Raw genomic sequence first — 21,895 nt, forward strand, 5'->3', positions numbered from 1 at the left:
GGTTGGAGCGCCTGTCCTATTCCGGGAGAAGGACGGCACCCTAAGACTATGCACAGATTACCGCTGGTTAAATTCCGCCTCCCTGTCAAACAAATACCCCCTCCCCCTCGTAAAAGATATGCTGGCACACTTGTCAAAGGGAAGGGTGTTTTCCAAACTCAACCTCCGCGAGGCGTACTACTGAATTTGCATCACGTTGTATCCTTCAATTGTTATAGGAACTGTAATTTCAGTAAAGCCCCAGCCAGAAGTTCTAGCTATGGCTTTTTAGTTTCCTTTTTGGTTTGGGTTTTATACTGCTTTTTGTTTCTGTCTGGTTTATAGTCTTTATTTTTTTTCTTATGTTACCTTTCACGGTTTTTAGTTTTTCAAAATAAATGTCAGCCATCAGGTTTTTTTCCCTTTGAATTTTAGTCTCCATTAGTTTTGTGGAAGATAAAAGGCCTTAGAATTCCTCTAAGAAACTGGACAACCTAAATACTGAAGGTTTTTTTAAAAAAACAAGAAATGTACATTCTTCTTCAGGAGGAAGATCTTTTATCCATGGGATGGGTTGGTCAACTATATTACCAGAAATTCAAAATCTCCTAGAGATGTGGTAACTTTGATTAACAAATGCTAGAAGAAATAAATAATTCAGAAAATTATACTTCAATACTGATAATTAAGCATTTCATTAAACATAGTGCATTTATTATTTTGTTCCTATGTTCCTAAAGTATGTTACAGATACTTTACATAGTTGTTTTGAACAACTTTTCCTTTGTCTGTAGATCAGTTAATTATGGCTAAAATTTTAGTCATATTTAAGATACTTAATTAAATCACAATACTACTCCAGATAAGTCTAATTCTGTAACATGGAAAGCATTTAAAGGCATATCCACATATTTGGATATTATGTGGCATCTTTTTAAATCTTTTAAATATACTTTTTTATTTTCTGGTATGCAATCATTAGTTGAACAGATTAACTATATCTTTTTTTTAGATATACATAAATACATATATCATTTCTAAAGGATCCATTTTAAAATTCAACAAATTTGAAGGGTTTTTTCCCCCTTTTATAAATATGCTCCAAATGTATTGGTTGTTGGGTGTGACTTTAAGGCATATACAGTATACATGTTCATATCATTACTTATGCTGCATGTAAAAATAAAATAAAAAGTTAATTTTGGGAAAAACGTTAGAGAATTTATGAACATATATACAAGACAATTTACACCAGAATTATATAAAGCTTTAATGACTGCTAAACAGGAACTTAATTCTCTCTAAGCACTTAAAACACAATGTTCATTGAATCATATAAAGGAAAGATGTTGAGTGAAAGACATGATAAATTACTAGATTCTCTGCTGAAATAGTTGGAACAGTGCAGGATTTTTCTATTAAGGACAGACAGGATAATAGATACAATTCTGACTCAAGAAATCTACTTTTTTAAAAAAACTCTATTGTATAATACTGGGTTAAATGTAACCATTTATGGAAGAAGTTAATCAATTTTATATAGTATGATTCTTCCAAAGATTATATTTGATCAAGCTGTTGACATGAGAAATAGGGCCAAAGTACTATATATCAGTTAGTAATAAAGAACTACACTGTAGGGATATAGGATAAAGTAATAAGATATATGAAGTAGGACTCTAAAGAAATAGTATAGATATAGAGGTAATAGAAAGTAGATCTAGCACTCACATATAAGGCTAGTAATAGGAGCACTGATTTAGTAATACAGTGGTGCTTGAAAGTTTGTGAATGCTTTTGAATTTTCAATATTTCTGCATAAATATGACCTAAAACATCAGGACTGTTTTTCACACAAGTCCTAAAACTAGATAAAGAGAACCCAATTACACAAATGAGTCAAAAACATTGTACTTGTTTATTTATTTATTGACAAGCTCATGGACTAAAAGAGATAAATTGGGACGGTGATGAAGTGTTATTTTTTTTCCACGATATGAGTCCTACCATGCTACAGAAAAGAAAGGAATTTCAAACTTCAAACAGAATTACTAAAGAGAATTACTAAAAAGATAAATAAGATATTCCGTAAATCTTTGGCATTCAAAAGATTACAGTTTGTTGCAAATGCACGTGCTTATTGATATTTGGAACTCTATACAGGTGATCCTCATTTAACGACCACTTGTTCAGCAACAGTTTGAACTTACAACAGTGCTGAATGAGTGGTAGTTATGACCAGACCTTGTACTTATGAAAATTATGATAATTTCTAGTTTTCATTTGAAACACAGCCTAGTCCTTCCTACCATTTTTTCCCACTCCAACCATTCCATTGGAGCATCCCTCATATCTGGAATGTTTGCAGGGTACTGATCATTTATAGCAATTACACATCTTTCTTTTGAAAAGCCTAAAGACTACTTCTAACCCAAGAAAAGTTCTCTAATGTCACGCTAAAGATATTCAAATTTAATCATTGCCACTATTACCTTTTGCTACAGTTAGCAAGCCAACCATCTCCTAAAGATTTATGTGGTCATTCTACAAGTAGTACTATTTAATTAGATGCAATCAACCAGGATGTTCCATTTCTAGCAGGCATATGGACAAAAGCATATCAATATAAATTTTTATTATTTATTTATTTGATTTCTATAGCTGCCCATCTCAGCAAGTGACTCTGGGCGGCTTACAACAATAAAACTATAAAACAATTAAAACAATTACAATTAAAACAGTTAAAATATAAAATAAATACAAAATAAATATACATGGCTGCCAAGCGAGCAATGCATCAACGTTAATACAGCCAAGAGACGGGACCATCCACACGCTTGAGGCTGCAGGCCCGAGCACAAAGCCAGGTCTTCACGGCCTTACGAAAGGCCAACAGGGTCAGGGACATCCTAATTTCTGGAGGGAGGATGTTCCAGAGGGCAGGCGCTATGGAAGAGAAGGCACACCTTCTAGTTCCCACCAACTGACACTCCCTGGATAACAGGACCTGCAGCATACCTAACCTACTAGATCGAATTGGACGGGCAGAAACAACTGGGAGAAGGTGGTCCCTTAGTTAACCCGGCCCCAAGCCATGAAGGGTAAAGGTGACAACCAGCACCTTGAATTGCACCCGGAAGCAACCAACTGGCAACCAACGCAGCTCATGTAGTAGTGGTGTTACATGTGTCGAGTACCTGATACCATTTACTATCCGTGCAGCTGCATTCTGCACCAGTTGAAGCTTCCAAATGCTCTTCAAAGGCAGCCCCATGTAGAGCACATTTCAGTAGTCCAGACAGGAGGTCACAAGGGCATGAGCAACTGTGAGCAAAGCCTCTTGGTCTAGGAATGGGCGCAGCTGGTGCACAACCCAAAGGTATGCAAAGGCCCTCCTAGTCACAGCTGCCACCTGCTCTTCGAGCAGGAGCCGTGAGTCTACGAGGACTTCAAGATTGCGCACCTGGTCTGTCTGGGGCGGTGCAACCCCATCCAAGACCAAAGGTGGAAAAACCTTAGCACCAGGAGGCCCACAAACCCAAAGCCACTCAGTCTTGCTTGGGTTGAGTCGAAGCCCATTGCACCCCATCCAGGCCCTTACAGCCTCCAGGCACTGGGTCAGGACATCCACAGCATCACTCAGGCAGTCTGGGGTAGAGATATAAAGCTGAGTATCGTCAGCGTATTGATGGTATCTTACCCCAAACTATCGGATCACCTCCCCCAACAGTCTCATGTAGATGTTAAATAGGAGAGGGGAGAGAAACGAGACCTGAGGCACCCCACAGAGTAGGGGATGTGGGCTGGACCTTTCTCCCCTATCAACACCGACTGGAACTGACCCCGGAGGAAGGATGAGAACCAGCACAACACTGTGCCGCCCACCCACAACTCCCAAAGCCAGTCCAGAAGGATACCATGATCAATGGTATCAAAGGCTGCTGAGAGGTCAAGAAGAGCAAGGATGGTCACACTGCCCCCATCCCGCTCCCGCCAGAGGTCATCTAAGAGTGCGATCAATGCTGTCTCAGTCCCATAACCCAGCCTGAACCCTGACTGAAAAGGGTCCAGATAATCCGCTTCATCCAGGGTCCTCTGCAGCTGCCACGCGACCTCTCTCTCCACAACCTTCCCCAAAAAAGGGAGGTTGGAGACCGGACGAAAACTGTCCAGGCTGGTTGGGTCGAGAGATGGCCCCTTGAGGGGAGGACGCACCACCGCCTCCTTAAGAGCCGGCGGGAGCACCCCCTCTCTCAAAGAGGAATTAACCACCGCCCAGACCCAATCACGTCCCTCCTCCCAGGCAGCCTTGACAAACCAGGAAGGGCACGGATCTAATAGAGAAGTGGCCGAACTAGTAGCTGCGAGGGCCCTGTCCACTTCCTCAGGTGCAACCGGATCAAACTCCCCCCAGATAACCATGCCAGACTTTGCCCCCGTATCCTCCACTAGCCCTGCCTTAAAGCTGGAGTCCAACGTAGAGCAAATGCGAGCAACTTTATCTGCTAATTAATACTATTATCTTGATGTTTCTTACCTGTAATTGTGATGTTTTGAGTGGCCATCTGTGCATTCTCACAACCTACCTCCATCCCCTCTATACGTGCCTTGAGTTATATATAAAAAGGCAGAATAAAAATATAATAATAATAATAATATAGCCAAAGTACAGTAACCTGTTTTTCCTGTGATGTTGTAGCAATCTCAGGAAATTGAGGGGAAAGATGGAAAGCATGTTGTAGCATATCTGCAATCAAGAGAATGATCTTCCCACCTAAATTCAGCTTTGGAAGATTCCTGAAATATGTTTTGCACACAGGTAATCACTCAAAGAACCATCGTTATTGTTGAGCAATCCGCTCTTATTATAACAACTGGCAAAAGAAAATGGATGTTTTAAATGTAAACATTTGGGTTATTTGCAAGCTCTAAATTTTAGGATTAGAATTACTTAACTCTGTTCTAAGAATGCTTTACAGCTGTCATAGGAAAATCCTATTATGTTGTAATACCAAAGATATTTTGTTTGACATCAGGACTACGTTCTTTTTACCTACCATGCCTAATCTTCAGAAGGAACTATAAGAATTATAATGGTCCTCTGAATGTACATGTAGAATGTTGTTTACTGGGGACTGATGTTATTGTCCTAAAAGCAATTGTGCCTATTTTAGCAGCATATTGTTTAATGAAGAAATTTGTTTTGTCTGTTCTGCTACTCTACCACCTATAAGACAACTAGCTATGACAAGGAACAAGGATGGCATTTTTTGTTCAGATGGTGTCTATGTTGCTTGATGATAAATGGTTGAGTATGTTATAGTTACTTTATCTTTTCCATTTTTGCTCCTAATTCACTGCGGGCTAGGAATGTTATTAGGTCTTTTAATACTGTGGGTGTAGCATTTATAATATTGCTATTAATGAGCCTATTATGTTTTATATTAAAGTTTTGATACGTTTAAAATGAACTATCTGTGTAATGTTATGTTTACAATGTTTATAATTAATATTGTTTAATCTGTGTTTACTTAGAAGAAAATGCAGCATACATAATTTAGTTTGTTATGGTCGAAGACCAGAACTTAAACAGTAAGAAAATAATAAAATAGATACATCAAAACAAATCATGATCTAAATAAAACAGTATACCAAAAACACATATAAAATATTTTAACATGGATTAAATAATCAAGTTCACCCCACCTGAAGCAGTCATTTGCATTCTGTCATTGCCGGTATACAGAATCTGGCTACATTACCTGAGATCTCCACCTCTTGATCAAGCTAATAAGAGGTTGAGGTAATCATCCTCAGTCTTGCTTAGCTAGCATGTTATAAATGAGGAAGTATATAGAACTATTGAGAATACTGTATTTTTTGTTTTTTGATACTGTATAACTCATTATCTGTCAATAGGAAGCAATTTCTCTTAAAGCTCTCCTCAGTTCAATGGGTGAAGTTGGGATAATGGTTAAAAGTCTGCGAGTCAGACTTGCACGGTGATGTTTTGGAGTTATAAGCTTTTCCTTCATATCATTGATGTAGAAGTTAAACAGCAAAGGATCTAAAGTACGCCCTTGTTTAACATCCTTGAAGTTTAACATCCTTGTACCACAGCAGAAAGCTAACCTGAATGGTCAAGTCTTATTTGAATATATGTGTTATTATATAACATTTTAATGAGTGCCAACAGTCTATCAATAGTTGAAACTTCTAATTTTTTTTCACAATTGTTCTCCAGAAATGGAGTCAAAGCTGTTTTAAAATCAATAAATGCTGCATACAGGATTTGGGGGGGGGGGCTGATATTTTTCAATAGGATGGTCCCAGTACATCTATCAGTTGACCATGACTGAAGAAAATACCAATGTAGTTCTGCAAATAAAGATGAAGGCTGAATTTGGCTATATATTAACCTTAGTAAGCAATAATATATTGAACAAAAAACTAGCTCACTTTAAAATAGCCATGTAAATCTCAATATCATAGTCTACACTTGAAATTGACCCAAAATTCCAAGCATAGCACAATAAAATTGCGCACATGGTAAATTATATGCATGAAAACAGCAGAGACATTTTTGTGTGAGAAACAGACATGTAACTATTTTGGTGCATGCATTCAAAAGGATAAATTGTGATTCATTATGATTTCTTTTTATATATTCTTTATAAATGTAGCATTTTGCATGCAAACTAAACATTTTCTTCTGTACATTTCCCCTTACTGATGAAAGGGAATTATAACACGTGAAATGGCCAACAAAACTTTATATAAAACGTATGTTTCTGAAATCATTATGTGAATGACATAATAATGTCATAAAGAAACCAACAAAACACCTCAAGCAGCTATCAGAAGAAAAGTATCCTTTCATATTATTATTGAATATCTTTTTCCTGATTTCAGTGTTACTAAAATATAACTGAATTTACTATCTTTAGTCCTCAGCTGGAGAAATGCATCAGGTATTCAACTAAAACATTCAGGAAGTTTTGTTTGTTATGCTTTTGATATGCAGTAACTCTGCGGGAAGGGAAGGGAAGGGAAGGGAAGGGAAGGGAAGGGAAGGGAAGGGAAGGGAAGGGAAGGGAAGGGAAGGGAAGGGAAGGGAAGGGAAGGGAAGGGAATTTCTTCCAACTTCCTGCATGGATTTCAGAATCATCCTCTCACAGAGCGAGAGATAAACTGCTGTTCAAAATGGAATATAGTTATTTCTGGTGCATGGAGCTTCAGATGTATCAAAATTAGATATGATTTCATGGATTTTACTGAGTCAGTGTGATGGAATGTCTAACAGACTTTGGGAACGCAGAGGGAGCAGCAAGACAGTTTAGGGAGGAAACAGGACCATTACAGAAAAGATGCTTGAGTCTAGGGGAGAGGAAAAAAGACACTCAGAATAACTCTTGTATAATTATACTAGAATATGGGAGAATTACTTTGGTTGGTTTTCAAAACTCCATAACATTATACTACCAGAAATAAATATATTTCCAGAAATCCAAGTGGTTCTTGTTTCCTGAGCCTGCCAGCCTCTGAGGGCTTGACAGTCTGCATTAAAAGTGATTAACATTAAATTTAAGCAATAGAATGCAGTTTTCTCAAGAGGCAGACTGAAATAATAATTAAAATGGCCAAAATCTCATGAGAATTTGACATTCTTCCTTAAAAGTTTACAAAATCTTGATATGAAGCACAGCAAATCTTGTGGATTTAAAAATCTTGTAAGGATTCAGTAGATTTTGCTTGGGGTGAGGGAGGTACTTAGGTCATTGAAGGGTGTTAACCTCTGTGACAGGTGTCAATATGGTGATGATGATTATAGATTAATTTATTAATTTTGATCTATTATGATAGTCAAGCTGAATAACTCTGAGGTCAATATAATTTAAAATTAAAGAACTAACCAAGATTTCTTTCAGGTAACCACATACGTTGTAATTTTTTACTCACAATAGCATCTGTTTGTTCCAGAATTTTCATAAATTGCTCAGCAGTTCCTTTTATCCGCTTATCCAACTGACTAAGAGCTTCAGTTTGATTATTCTTTGTAAGAAAACCCTATATGAAAAATACATTTTTCACATTATGCTTATTCATAACTTAATTGTATATAGACATTTTTATTATAATAGCTAGAGCTATACTCCTATAATATCTATAGTTTTGTAATTAACTAATTCCATGTATACCACAGATATGTGTCCAACTTTTTATGCAGACAAGCACTGACGCATATGAGTATAAATGAAATTCACTAATACACATTAATAAGCATGCATACGCCATTCACTTACATTTGTTCATCAACGTCACATACCCAAGCATCCTTCATATGCAGACTTCTATTCTTTCATGTTGCCTTCTCTCCCTACTGCTACACATGCTGGCTGTCTTCTATCTCAACTCTGCATACATACAGTCCTTCCCCAATAGCATATGTACAGATCACACATACTCTTACACCTCCACGCTCCCATTGGCTGGGTGGGTTACCTTCAGATCCAGGCTCTAGCATAATATCAACAACACACATAGTCAAACACATATCATTCTTCCCCCACTGGGAGTACCTTCCAAAATCTCATCTAGAGTGAGTCTATCCCAATTCTAGAGGAAAATACACATGATCTGCACCCAGGGTTACACTTATACACATCCCAGAATCACACTTCCAGAGCCCTGCATATTATATAGCAATTGTTCTGGAGAAAACTCATTTTTATATTCATAAACAGAAGGTTTTGTCCATACCAGTCCTCAGATCAGTTAGCATTTTGCTAAAAGAGATTGACAGTTGATTAGTTTTAAACTGACATATCTATTATTGACTTTTACAGATACATATTAACTATTAAAACGAAAAAAATAACTTACTTTCTGAATCTCTCTAAGCTCTTTATTTACTTCATCTATTTTTTTAGCTAGCTGTTCCACTGATTTCTCCAAAACTTTTAATTTCTTTAATTCAGTCTCTTCCTCAGGACTATTCTGTGTAAGACAAGAGAACATTACAATCATGACGTATCTAGCTTGATGTGACGCATTCAGATAAAAGGCAAAAATGTTATTATAGTCACAGAGTAATGTATAAGGGAACAAGTGAATGTCATCCATAAATCACAACAAAATTTACAGTAAAACATGCAATGACCAGGAGACTTGAATACAGGTGTAAGTGCGCCCATATTCTGTTTGGCCTCAAGCTGATGCCTAATCTTACAGAGTAGCAAAATTTTGCAACTTGGAAAGGGTTGGTTATCCAGAAGAAATTTAGCATAAAATTCTTTAGAATGTCCAAAAATACCTCTAATCAGAAATATTTACAGTACTGAAATAACATAAAGTTCAATAAAGTAGGACATGTGCCATCATTTCAATGGCATCCAAACCCCACAGGCAAATTCTATCATTGCAGGGAATGCCTTCCAATGAAGGAATGTCCAAGTGATTGAGTATAAGTGCTCTGCAGTTTATGGGGAAAGTGAGATGCTAAGTAGTTTTTCTGGTTTCAAGTTGTAACATTGTCTATAGCTGGATTTCTGGTACAGATAACAATCTCTGTCTAATTGTCAAAATCTACAAGTTTTTACTTTAGTGCAACCTCTGCTTGATTACAGATGCTATAAGAAGTTGAAATATAACTGAGAAAGAGGGGACCATCTTTTTCATGAACTGTCTTCCAAATCCTGCTTCTAAGAAGCAAGTATATGGCTATACTGCAGAGAGTCATTTTACTGCAGATGTTCAATGTTATTAATGGTTTCATATCTGCTAACCAAAGCATTTCTTTAGTATACTTCAGGATTTACTCACATGATTGTGGGGGAGAAAGTGGAGTTAATTTGGGTCTGAAGCAGGAGACCCTGAAATAATGGAGGATGACCATCTTATTGGCCAATACGAATGAGTTTTTAGAGTTTTCTTGGATCACAAAGCTGAAAAACTCATAAAAAACTCATCTTTGCTAATAAGGTATTGCCTCCTCTGCAGGGAAGGGATTCTGCAACCTTAATTAATTAAATGGAGAGCTACAAGGGATTGCTGTGACATAGCTAGACATACTAAAGAAAAGATGCTCAAAATTTTAGACTTCATTCCTATCACTAATAACCTGGCAGAAAAAAACATTCTGCTCTGAAGTTGTAAAGTTTCCTTTGGAAAAATTCTGGTAAAAGTTTAAAAAATAAGAATAAACCAATGCAGGGCAGATTTTTTAAATAACAGGAACTAATAAGATTTAGACCATTCTACTAAGCAAAATGGATGCAATTAGTGGATAACTGTATCACTGAAATCAAGAATCCGGGTTAAAAAGAGTTCTTTCACTAACAAAACTATCTGGTTCATAAAAGTGCAGTTTCTAAGTCAGTACTGCATGAAATCATCCAGATTTTAGGAATGTTTTCTGTTTAAATTGTTTCTGAAGATCCTTTAATGTACCACTAGTGTGGGCCAGATATCTCAAATTCAATTTGTCATGAGTGCCATGTAAGGACCAGCTCATCAGCCTGAGGGCTGCAATACTGAAGCTTTTTCATACAGTGAGACAAAAATGAAGAGTACTACAGTATGCTATTAAACATTAATTTATTAAATAGCAGAAAGAAATAGAAAGGTGCAATCAACTGCAAATACACCAGTACAGTAACTACCAGATGTAGGGCAGCAGCCTGACAAGAAATGGCTCAGCACCCAGTCAGGGCAAGGTGAGAGGCTGATGCACTCCTTACTCCACATCAAGGCACTGTCATAGCCAGAAACAGGGCCTATCAGCTTGCCACTAGTAGTAGTGGTAGTAGCAGGAGCCACACTTTCTTCTTCACATACGGATGGATCTATAGTGCATGGCCAGGATCTGCAAGCTACCCTACTTTGTGTGTGAGAAGCAGGTACACAAAATTACATGGGAGCAGTTTTGATTTTGAAAGCTGTATCTTGATTATTCATTGTCTTTCTTATACTGTAAAACAGCTTTCCATTAATTAAACTGTTTCATGTGCTGTGTTAAACCATTAATGGGATTTATTAGATTTTGACTTCCTAAGTCATATGAACCATGCCATTGTGGTTTATTCAACAAAACATGGTAAGACAAACCATGGCTTTGTACAGTATGTGAGCCCAATTATACTGGTATGCTGTACAAAAATCTTTTTGGTGGCAGTCGTGCAAGAGTTCATGAAATAATATAAAGATATACATCCAAACTGGGGATTTGCATTTGAATGGAACAAAATTAACAAATACAAAGTTAAATTTTCTTATCATCCCTTTAATTTGAGCTTGAGGACATGAAATAAAATGTTATTATGAAATGGCATATCATTATAAAATGACAAAGAACAGTTGGACCAGAAAACAATGTCATCCTATAGTTATCATATATGGGACAATTCACCAATGTCAGTGATTTACAAAATTCAATAGACTTCATAAAATCAGGGTTACCCTTTTTCCAATCAGCATGACCTTACAACCATTTTTCACTCCAAGTGTTGACAGTGGTTGTTCCATTTCTTTCAGTGATTTTCCTAATAGGAAAAGAACAACCAAACTTTCATATTCATTTTGGGAAATTCAACAAAGAAAAACAAAAAGAAAGTTTTTAATGCATTCAAAATATGACATGTGAAACAACTTTATCTTATAGAAGTATATTATACTTTGTATACATATGTCTATAAAAACTTATGTACAATCTGTTTCCAGGAAGGTCATCAAAAATCTGAGAGCCCATAGCATATATAAATATAGCTGCATTTTATCTAAACTACCAGTTATCCATAAATCTCAAAACTCCCACTCCCACAGCATATCAATTTTATTCCATTCCCTAGCTGTCCAAGCCCTTAGTGACATCACAGCACAGTGTTTATGACATCAATTTCTTTTAATCCACATAAGTAACATTTACAAATTACAGTAAACTATGGTAATATGAGCAACAAGGAACAATTTTCAACATGACACAGGATCCTGAGTTGACTCATCTCCTAAGCAGCCAAGGAAGAAGATTTGTATTATTCCATTTTTGTTTTGCTTAGCAAAATGTAGTTACCAGGAGTTGAACACAACTATGTCAGAAGCTGTAATCATGTTTATATTTAGTAATACATTTCTCTTTAACAAGTAGGAGTGTGAAAAATGTTTTGCTTTGAAATGTTTGGGTGAAAAATCTTATGAAGCATACAGCCGAAGTGCAAAACTACTGCTTTGGGGAGAGGGGGAGGGAGGAGGTGGCATTTTGGACACATGCTGAGTTCAGAACAGCTCTGCTTCAAGCTGAAATTGCCTCCAAAATGAATGAAGTAACATTGTGGGAAATGAGATGTTTTACACAAATCCTACCCCACCCAGTATTTCAGACCAATACACTTTGTTTGCCTGTATTAAGTTCTATTCATTCCATCAAATAAACAGTTCAGAAATTAGTTTACCATTTACATTTTATTTTAAATTTTAAAAAATATTTTCAATTTTAATTTTCTTTAGCATTATTAAAAACAGAAAGCAAGTATAATCTTGGCACCCCAGATGGGACAAGGCGCCCAGTTCCCAAGGATTCCGTCTTGGTGACAGCTGACAGCGCACACCGGAAGCCTTTTTCCGGGTTAGACTCACCAAAATGGGAACCGATGGATTCAAGGCAAAGTACGCCTCCAGGGGAATCAGTAAATGAGAGGTGAGCTATAAAGGGAATGGCATGCACATTTCTGGACCACCCTGCGAATCTGCCACAAGGTAAGAACAGGGGTTGTCCGCTCCCTGGGGAAGGAACCTCGGGGATACCTGGTTCACGTGGGACAGGGGGAAACATAGAGGGTGGCCCTGGAGAAGCCCTAGCCGGGGTAGAGACTCTGGAGCCTTTCCCATGCAGTTGGGAAAAGAATCAGAGAGGCTTGCTCCTGAGAAGCAGAGGTACTCGATCTCTGGATCGCTGAGGCTCGCTCTTGGGAAGCAGAGGGACTCCATCGGGATTCTTTTCACCTCAGCAGGGGACAAACCCACCGAGATGTTTGCCTACCGACATCCATTGGCTAGTGTTTGTGTGAGGCAACCCACAGTGCCTGATGAGGACAGAGGTGGGAGATTGGGAAAAAGAATGAGGTCGGGCCAGACCAGGGAAGGGGGGGCAGCTTCGGAGGTTGGCCCAGTGTGCAGAAGACCATCCCTGTCACCTCTTAAGTATGTGATTAGGTACCTTATAGAGTTGAATGAGCAGAAGGATGTAAGTGTGGATGTTTTGTATGAGGTTTGTTTTGGGTGGCATCTGATGACTCAGAAGTGGCCACCTACCAGGTCAGTGGATCTGAGTGTCATGTGAAGTGAGTGAGATGTTGATGCACTTGAAGGTGAAAGACCTGGAGTACCTGAAGTTGTTTGCAAGGCTGGCTCGGGATAGAGCCCAAAATGCAGAGTGCCAGATATTGATGGCATAAGGTTTGCAGGAAGAAAAAAGAAGAAAAAGAAACACCTGCAACCCATTGAGGATTCTGAAGAACCTCCCCCTTACAGCTCCAGGGCCCCATGGCCCATGGCCCCAGAGGAGGGGGAGTAGAGAGAGAGAAAGTGAGTCTGTCCCTTATAGAACCAAATTTCTCCCAGTAAGGGAACACTTTGAATTTTTGGAAATCCATAGCTCTGGCCAGGCTGCGGGTCTTCCAACTTTTCAGCTATGCAACCCTTTCTGTTATTTTTTGCAAATGATTGGACATGGGAAGTGACCACTCCATGTGTGTCTAGTTATATGCACTCTCTGTAACTATGTAAGTTTTGTGTATGCTCTGTAACATGAGTGTGTGGCTGCAGCATTGTGATAAATCATATCAAAAGAGGAATGACTAAGTAAAAACTATCCTGAGGGAATGTTGTTTTGATTGGTACTTGGTATTACTAAACCAATGGCTGGCATCGGGACCAGTGGATCCAGAAATCATTGGGAAAACGTGGGCATGTAGAAGATTTGGCTCACCTGTGCCTTTTGCTAAGCTTGCTTTTGATCTGTTGAAAGCTCAATGTGGATTGATGGTGACAGAGGAGAGACTAGGTATTCAAATGTTAAAAAGGCACACACAGGAGAGCCTGGCCTCAATACACAAAGGGAAATCGGCCACTGTCAGGATCCTTAAAGTAAAAATATTATTAGAGATTTGTATGAAAATTAATGGTACCTGCAGTTGATCATAGTATCACTGGGAAATGAATTGGTGTAGCTAGACTGTCATATTTTTTGTGGAACAGTATGATGAGCCAAAAGATGGGCTATGTTGAGGAGAAGGAAGTTTTGCCCTCCCCACATAGTTCCTTTTTGAATCAACAGCGAGAAAGTCAATGGGGGCTTCAGAAAAGAGTGATAGGAGGGATAATTGTCCCCAAGATAGTTGGGATCATCAGAAGAAAAGGGAGATATTAAGAGATGTAAGAAAGGTATTGATCCCACTGAATTGGAAGGGCAAATTAGAATCATAATCCAAAATTCTCAGCAGATGAATGAAGTATCTCCTGAATGCAGTCAGCAATCACCTAATGACTTAGACAACTATGGAAATAGTTAATCTTACGAAGGACAAGGGAAAAAGGGAGATAGGTTTTTTTGCAGAAGAGGAGTGGCGAGGGGGCTTAGGGTGGAGGGAAAGGGCCAGTGCAGGATTTGCAGGAATAAAGGACACTGAGAAGGTGCAGTGCCTGCAGGGAGCTGAGATGAAACAGATGCTTGTGAAAGGAGACTGAACGTCCATTGTTGCTCCCCAAGCCCTTGGAAAAATTTAAAATAGGAAAGTCATGTGAATTGGTTCCAATAGACATTGGAGAGGTAAATCTGTTTTACCCTTTTAACAAGACATTGCCCTTTTAGGAGCGGCAAAAGAGCAGGAAGCCCCTTTTATCAAATTCATATTTGAGTTTTAAGTTTTCTTCACCTACAGCTGCTACTGTTAGGAAGAGGCTCCTCCTGAGAAGACCTAGGCAGTTTCAGAGAAGCAATAGGAGGGGGGCACTCTCTTGCTTATTTGCTGTGTTGGCCCCAAAAATACCTGATTTCTATATTGTGTATGCCTTATTTGTAAGAAAAGTTGTTGATTGGTAACTATATGTAGATGGGAGGTTTGAGAAAGTGCCATGCTTTAGCAAGGATGAGAAACATGTCTGGATGGGGAGGATGCAAGAGTGAAGTTTGTGTTTTATATGGTCAGCCATACCTCACGCTGTAGTGGATCTGTTAGGAGCAAAAAGGAGGGGACCATGATGTTTTTGAGTGGACCACAGGCTGTCAAAATGCCTTTCGTGGATTAAAGGATGCCTTGCGACAACCCCTGGCTCTAGGAGTGCTGGACACTTCTAAACTGTTTTATTTATTTGTGCATGAAATACGTGGGGTTGCTGCAGGAGTCCTCATCCAGAGATTGGGGAGCTGGGAGCACCTGGTTGCATACTTTTCTAAACAGCTAGATACTGTGGCCCAGGGCTGGCCTGCTTGCCTGCAGGCAGCAGTGGCAGCTGCCCTCTTGCACAAGGAAGCAGAGAAGCTCACTCTGGGGAAGAGGAGCTTCAAGGGTAGATGTCCCATGTAGTAGCTGACATTCTGGAAGCCAAGGGATCCTCTTGGCTGACAGGCAGCCACATGGCCAAATACCAGGCTGCCCTCTTGGATAACCCTAATGTGTCCTTAGTGGTTAGTGACAGTTTGAATCCTGTGACTTTCCTGCCCCAGCTGGAGAAAGGAATAAGAGCACAATTGTGTCACAGTAATTGAACACACATATGCCAGCAGCCCAGATCTTAGAAACACAGACTCTGAAAACCCAGACTTGGACCTTTTTACTGATGGTAGCAGTTTCATGCTGGCAGGGGCTCACAGGGCAGGATATGCAGTGGTTACTTTGTGGGATACAGTTGAGGCCACCTCCCTGCCGGTAGGGACCTCCGCTCAAAAGGCCAAACTTGCGGCTCTGACTAAGGCACTTCAGCTGGCTCAGGAAAACATGTGAATGTATTTAAAGATGTATTCTTTTGTATACCGTTAGAAAAGGATAGTCAGTAATTGTTCACTTTTGAGTGGGAGCACCCCAAGAGTGGTGCTAAAGGACAGTTCTTCCGCAAGGATTTTTTTAAAAAAAACAGCCCCACTGTTTTTAGGACTGCCCTAGCTAGAGACCTTGAGGAGTTGGAGTCTGATTGCAGGGACTCAAGCTATATTGTTGCAATATACGGATGATTTGTTGTTGGGAAGCCCTACGAAGGAGGGATGCGAGGAAAATACTGTCACTTTGTTAAATGCTTTGGGGATATGGGGATGCAAGGTGTCCCAAAAGAAAGTACAAGTGGTACAACAGGAGATGCAGTACCTGGGTTCTCTGGTATCCCGGGGACAAGGGAAGCTGACCCAGGCACAGGTGGAGGCAGTTTGCCAGATACAAGAGCCAGCAAATTGCTGGCAGCTGAGGGATTTTTCAGGCATGGCAGGTTTTTGTCAGATTTGGACTCCGAATTTGGGATCCTGGCAAAACCACTTTACCAGGCAACTAAATGGGGGTGGTGTTGGATCAAAGTGAACCTTATGATTGTCTAAAAGTAGGCATCAGAACTGGCCATGGATAAGAGAGCCAATGTTTAATTGCCTTTGACATTTTAATTAGCATTGTGGGGGGAAAAAAAAGGAGAAGGCAAGCTCTCTTGAATTTGAAAGGAAACAAAATTAAGTATGGCTTAGAAACCAGTTGCCCATTTAGAGGCAGTGTTGGATCCTCCAGGGTGGTATTTTATGAGTGCAGGGAAACTAACTGTACCCAAGGTAAACAAGTCCTGAACGATACCCATCACTCTAGTCATATGCGATCAAACACTTGGGGAATTATGTGTCTAGAATATTTATTTGTCCTAGAATCTATTCAGAAGCTGGTGCAAGAGGTAGGATTACCATGACTGCAAGCCCTCCCCATTGGATGGCTCCCAGGGAAAGGCTAGGGGTCAGCCTGTTTGGGTGACCCTACCCTGGAATTTTGAGTGGAGCAGTAGGACATTTATATACCAGAGGAGAGGTATCTGTCCGTAGTTTTTTTCGTTTTTTTGTTGTTGTTTTTCCTCGGAATAGGTGTCTGCTGCCTTGTCTTCTTTGCTTACTTGCAGTTAAACCAACCTGTGGGACTTGACCAACCGGTTGAGCCCATTTGAACTACTCTACAGCTGTCTGTACCCTTGCACCCCTTTCTCAACCCACCAGCAATCCCCATGATGTGGGGGAGGGACTCCTGAGGCATGTCTGTGCCTGTCTTTCTTGCTGGAGGAACTGGTCCAGAACTTTTGTCCCAGGAATAAAGTAAAGAGCTGGGATCCTGCTGCTGGACCGCTGAAGACTAAATGAAATGGCCCCTTCCCCGTACTCTTGTCTACTAATACGGCTGTGAAGGTTCAAGGTTTTAAGCCTGGATTCACCACTCCAGGGTGAAGGGAGTCCCAGAAGATAAATGGACTGTTAGCCGGCCCCATGACTACAGCCTTGGACTGAAGCTGCTTTTTTCCGGAGGCAGCAGCAAAAGGACTGAGTTTGCAAAACGAAGGGGGGGGGGATGTGGAGCTACTCAGGGAAATCAGCAGTTGAACCCACGCTCCCATCCTTTCCTTCAAAGGATTATTTTCTGAAGTATCTTTAGGGATTGATCATTTTTTTATTTTCTACCCTCACATTTCGCTCATAGATCTTGCTGAAAAATCACTTCTAAAATGGGGACTACTTATGCAATGCTCCTTTTCCTTCTTCCAACTGTCGTTTGGGGAGATAAACCTTTCTCCCTTCAGTCAAAGATCTGTCACTGTTTCCGAAAGTTTCTTGACCGAAATAACATGCATTGTCTCTCTAGGATGCCCCCTGTAGGGAAAAGCCACCTTTGTTGGCCAGGTTGCTCGGTGCATTTGGACGTATAGTAAAGGTAAAGGTTTCCCTTGACGTAAAGTCCAGTTGAGTCCGACTCTAGGGGGTGGTGCTCATCTCCGTTTCTAAGCCTTAGAGCCGGCGTTGTCATAGACACCTCCGGGTCATGTGGCCAGCATGACGACTCGGAACGCCGTTACCTTCCCGCCGAAGCGGTACCTATTGATCTACTCACATTTGCATGTTTTCGAACTGCTAGGTGAGCAGGAGCTGGGACGAGCAACGGGAGCTCACCCCGCCGCGCGGTTTCGAACCGCCGACCTTCCGATCGGCAGCTCAGCGGTTTAATCTGCAGCGCCACCACGTCCCGCTTGGACGTATAATGCCCCCCAAATCCTTACAGCCTAGGGCAGTTCTGCTGCCTGGATGGTTTTGGATGCGTGGGAAAATGGCTTACAAAGTCTTGCCACCGATGGTACCTGCATCCTTGGGCCCTGGTGCCAGCTGAAAGCATACAGCCCTCTGCTCAGTTGCAAGGCTAGCATGGGAATCATCCCATCCATCTCCCTAGGTCTGTCCAAAATCCTCTGGTGGAATGGCACCAAAAGGAGCTCGACTTTGTCTCCCAGATAGCCATACGAAACCACATGGCTTTAGATTTCTTGTTAGCAAGCCAAAGCAGGGAGGGGGGGTCCCTTGATCAATTCCACATGCTGTACATATGTGGACCAGAGCCGCAAGGTGTTGACCGATGTGCATGAAATAATGGGACAGTCAGCCACCTCCCATGAGATTGCCCAGGCCACCCCTTCTGTCCCTTTCTTTAATATTTGGGAGAGCCTTACTTCTTGGCTACCTAATTTTGGTAGGCTTAGATCTTTATTCTTGCTAATTGCCTTTGTTGTTGTTGTACTTTTCATCACTTGTTGCACTACACAATGTCTGCCTTTGATTATGGGATGCTTCCAGAGTCTAGCACCCAGGCCTAGGAGCCACCAGATGGTCTTTTCTGACCTCAGGAACTCCGATTATGGTGGAGCTACTCCCTGGGATGTGGTCAAAGCTCCAAAGGGGGGGAATGTGGAACGTGAAATTGGACTAAGAAATAATGGAAAGGAATTGGAAGCCAAACTAACGGACGCAAGGGATCTGGCTTATCTATGCACTTGCCAGGAGGTTGGAGAAGGGCTGGGGGCTCTGTTATCTGTTCCCAGATGTGCCTGTGATCAGTGCCTGACTCTGGGGTGGGGAAGGCTACGTGACTAAACAAGCTTCCCTAACCACAAGGCACTGACCCCTAGCTAATTACCATTCCAAAGTCTCCACCCCAAGGCGGGGATTTAGGGGAAAACATAGAACGTGCTAAGAACCATTATGGGATACCATGTGGGATGTATGAAACTGCACAAGTGCTGAAATAGTTAACCAATAAGAAGCTTTGATCTGCTGATGAACTGTTTTGATAACTGCTGTCAAACTGTATAAAATTACCACTCGCAATGTGCTTGGGGTGGTTCCCTTTCCATGGGGAGACCCTATTTCTTCTAAACGTCTTGAATAAATAGCTGCTTGATTCCCCCAGTCTGAGTGATCAATTGGCTGTTAAATTGCGCCAGGCGAAGAATCAAGAAGCCCACAGTTTGCGTGCAACAATCTGCTGAATATTTTTTAATCATAGAAGAATTACAGAGGCTTGAGTTTTTAAAAAGACACCACACAGGAAAAAAGGTGGGGGCCGCTTTTCTGAGTGCACCTTTGGTGCCTGGCTGTCTGGGTCATATTCTCAGGAGCCAAAGGTTATGTCCTTATAAGGTCAGGAAGCTCTGATTGGTTGATGTACATAGGACAGAATATATTAATGATGTACACCAGCTTCTTGCTGGTCAGTCTCTGTCTGTCTCTGTTGTTAGCTAGCTAGATAGTTAATCTGTTTATTGTTTTACTTCTAAGTAATGTTTTTTATATAATACAATCTTTTATAAACAAATGCCGGGTCTCTCGTTCTTATTTACTTCTGCTGCATAAGCAAATCTGCTAACATAATCATTTGGAATGGTTTCATCATTCTTGGATATTACTGATATTTTTGTGAACGTACATCATCCTTATTTTCCAACTGTTACCTAGTAAAAAGTTGAGTATGGAATATTATGAAAACAGCTCTATATAAAAAAGATGAAAATCAATCATTCTCTCTTACACATTTTCCTCAATATACAGTAAAATAATTTTATATGATTTTAAAATCCACTCCCAGATGAATTAAAATATGAAATTATTTTAACTATCAGAATTAAATTCTTTTCCAACTAAATAGGGTATTTAATACTGAATATGGAAGGCACTTTACCTACAGTTCTATATCTGGGAGTAAGCCCTATTGAACTTAACAGAACTTGTGCCTGAATATACATGGAAGTTGTACTTACCCTTATATATCAGTTTCTGAAAAGAAATTGGAACTCCAGTTACTTGCTCAGTTAATAGAGCCAAATCATGTACTGTTGGTTGACTATCTTCTTGAGAATCAACCTGAAGATTATGCTTTTCATTGCCTAAAGAGAAACAACATGAAAACATATTCAGGTTACATTCAGGGAAAACTAGCATTAGAATCTTTTTTTTTTACTCAACCTTGATCTTCTACTACTGCAGACCATGCACAGCTCTAAATCACAAATCTTTCAGAAACTATGTAACAGCAGAAATTTCAAGGATTTTTGCTTAAATAGAAAATTTGCTTTGTTGCAGATAAGACAGAAGTCATACTGTGTAACATAGGAGCCTACTGCAGAAATCAAGCTATATACATGTGTCAGCCCCAGGGTTTCAATCTTAATATCCTTCCACTCTTGAATCAACAGACTTTTGATTATTCTTTTTTCAGCTTTGAAGTCAAAATCCATGCAACAGTTCTGCCTGGTCTGAACAGCACTGGTTCTCACCTCATCAATTTCAGTTCTTAAAGCTGCTGTCTACAGTTTTATTTTTTAAAAAACATATGTACTTTTTCTGACTTTTAACATTTTCATTAGATGAGCAAACATGTTCTGGTCATGAAAGGTTCTGAGCTTTAAACATTTGTTTCAAGTGTTTCAGTCTCAGAAGCAAGCACTTATGTTCCCTAGGGTTTGTTCCAAGCTAGAGACAAAACATGGCCATTCAGAGCAGTGTTACAGTATTTCATTTTGTATCTTTTCTGGGGAACACGCACTAGACTGAATTACTGGATGTGAATAATTGCAGTTTGAATACAAGCTTCCTTGTGTGAGGGGGGGGTGAAGAGCATCCCCTGAAGGTGCCTCAAACTCATGAGAGAAGAAAAAGGGAGTTAGCTACAGGTGGGTGACCGGACCCTGAACCCGTGGGGCTGAGGATATGCGTGTTAGATAGAGCCGTTTAGGTTAGGAATTTATAGCTGATTGTGTAGAGTAGCTGGCGTCTACAAAGAGGTGTTTTGAGTGGGATTAGCCTTTGAAAGGAGGAAGAGATAAGGATGGCAGAATCATCCCGGACACATAAACACATAAACCTAGTAACTAACTCAAGAATGCTTGGGAAACAGGAAGATTGTGAGCTGAGCCCTCGAAGGAGGGGGAGGATAGTTAGGTTATAAAGGTTTTGAGCTAGCTTTGTTCTTGGTTCTTTCCTGCACCTGCATGGAGGGAACCCGCCTTTGCAAATGCGTTACAAATAAACTCTTTTCTCTGTATCATCGAACCTTGTGGATTGGAATTCTTTTGGGAGGTTTTCCCGCTGACACTTGGCAAATATATTTGGCTGGCTGCCCCCACATCTCATTTTTGTAATAGTGTATGCTTATAGTTATTTTAGCTTAAAGCAGGTAAGAACTAATAGACTAAACAGAATGGAGAGGAAAGAAGATGTCCACATTTCAAGAGGCGTCAGAGAGGCTTTGTCCCTGTCATTTGGGAACATCTGAAACTGTTGCTAATATGTGTTGTACTGCTGATTTTATGATGACATTTGCCACCTGTATTTAATTCTACTTCTAAATTCCACTTCTAAGCAAACTAGGGA

At 40.1% G+C, this 21,895-nt stretch overlaps 1 protein-coding gene across 2 annotated transcripts in view; it reads right to left on the reverse strand.

Moving 5' to 3' along the window:
• BAG1 (BAG cochaperone 1) overlaps positions 1-21,895 on the reverse strand; it is a 50,500-nt gene that overhangs the window by 16,518 nt on the left and 12,087 nt on the right. The window contains exons 3-7 of one of the 2 annotated variants that reach the window (XM_063300306.1): positions 20,284-20,409; positions 11,437-11,519; positions 8,863-8,976; positions 7,939-8,046; positions 4,517-4,586 (exon numbers count right to left, since the gene is read on the reverse strand). In XM_063300306.1, the coding sequence (XP_063156376.1) occupies positions 4,517-4,586; positions 7,939-8,046; positions 8,863-8,976; positions 11,437-11,519; positions 20,284-20,409 (501 nt within the window). The remainder of the gene's footprint in view (positions 1-4,516; positions 4,587-7,938; positions 8,047-8,862; positions 8,977-11,436; positions 11,520-20,283; positions 20,410-21,895) is intronic. The other variant, XM_063300305.1, reaches the window with a different exon arrangement.

Source organism: Candoia aspera, chromosome 4 (genome assembly GCF_035149785.1).
Source record: "Candoia aspera isolate rCanAsp1 chromosome 4, rCanAsp1.hap2, whole genome shotgun sequence".
NCBI classification, from domain to species: domain Eukaryota; kingdom Metazoa; phylum Chordata; class Lepidosauria; order Squamata; family Boidae; genus Candoia; species Candoia aspera.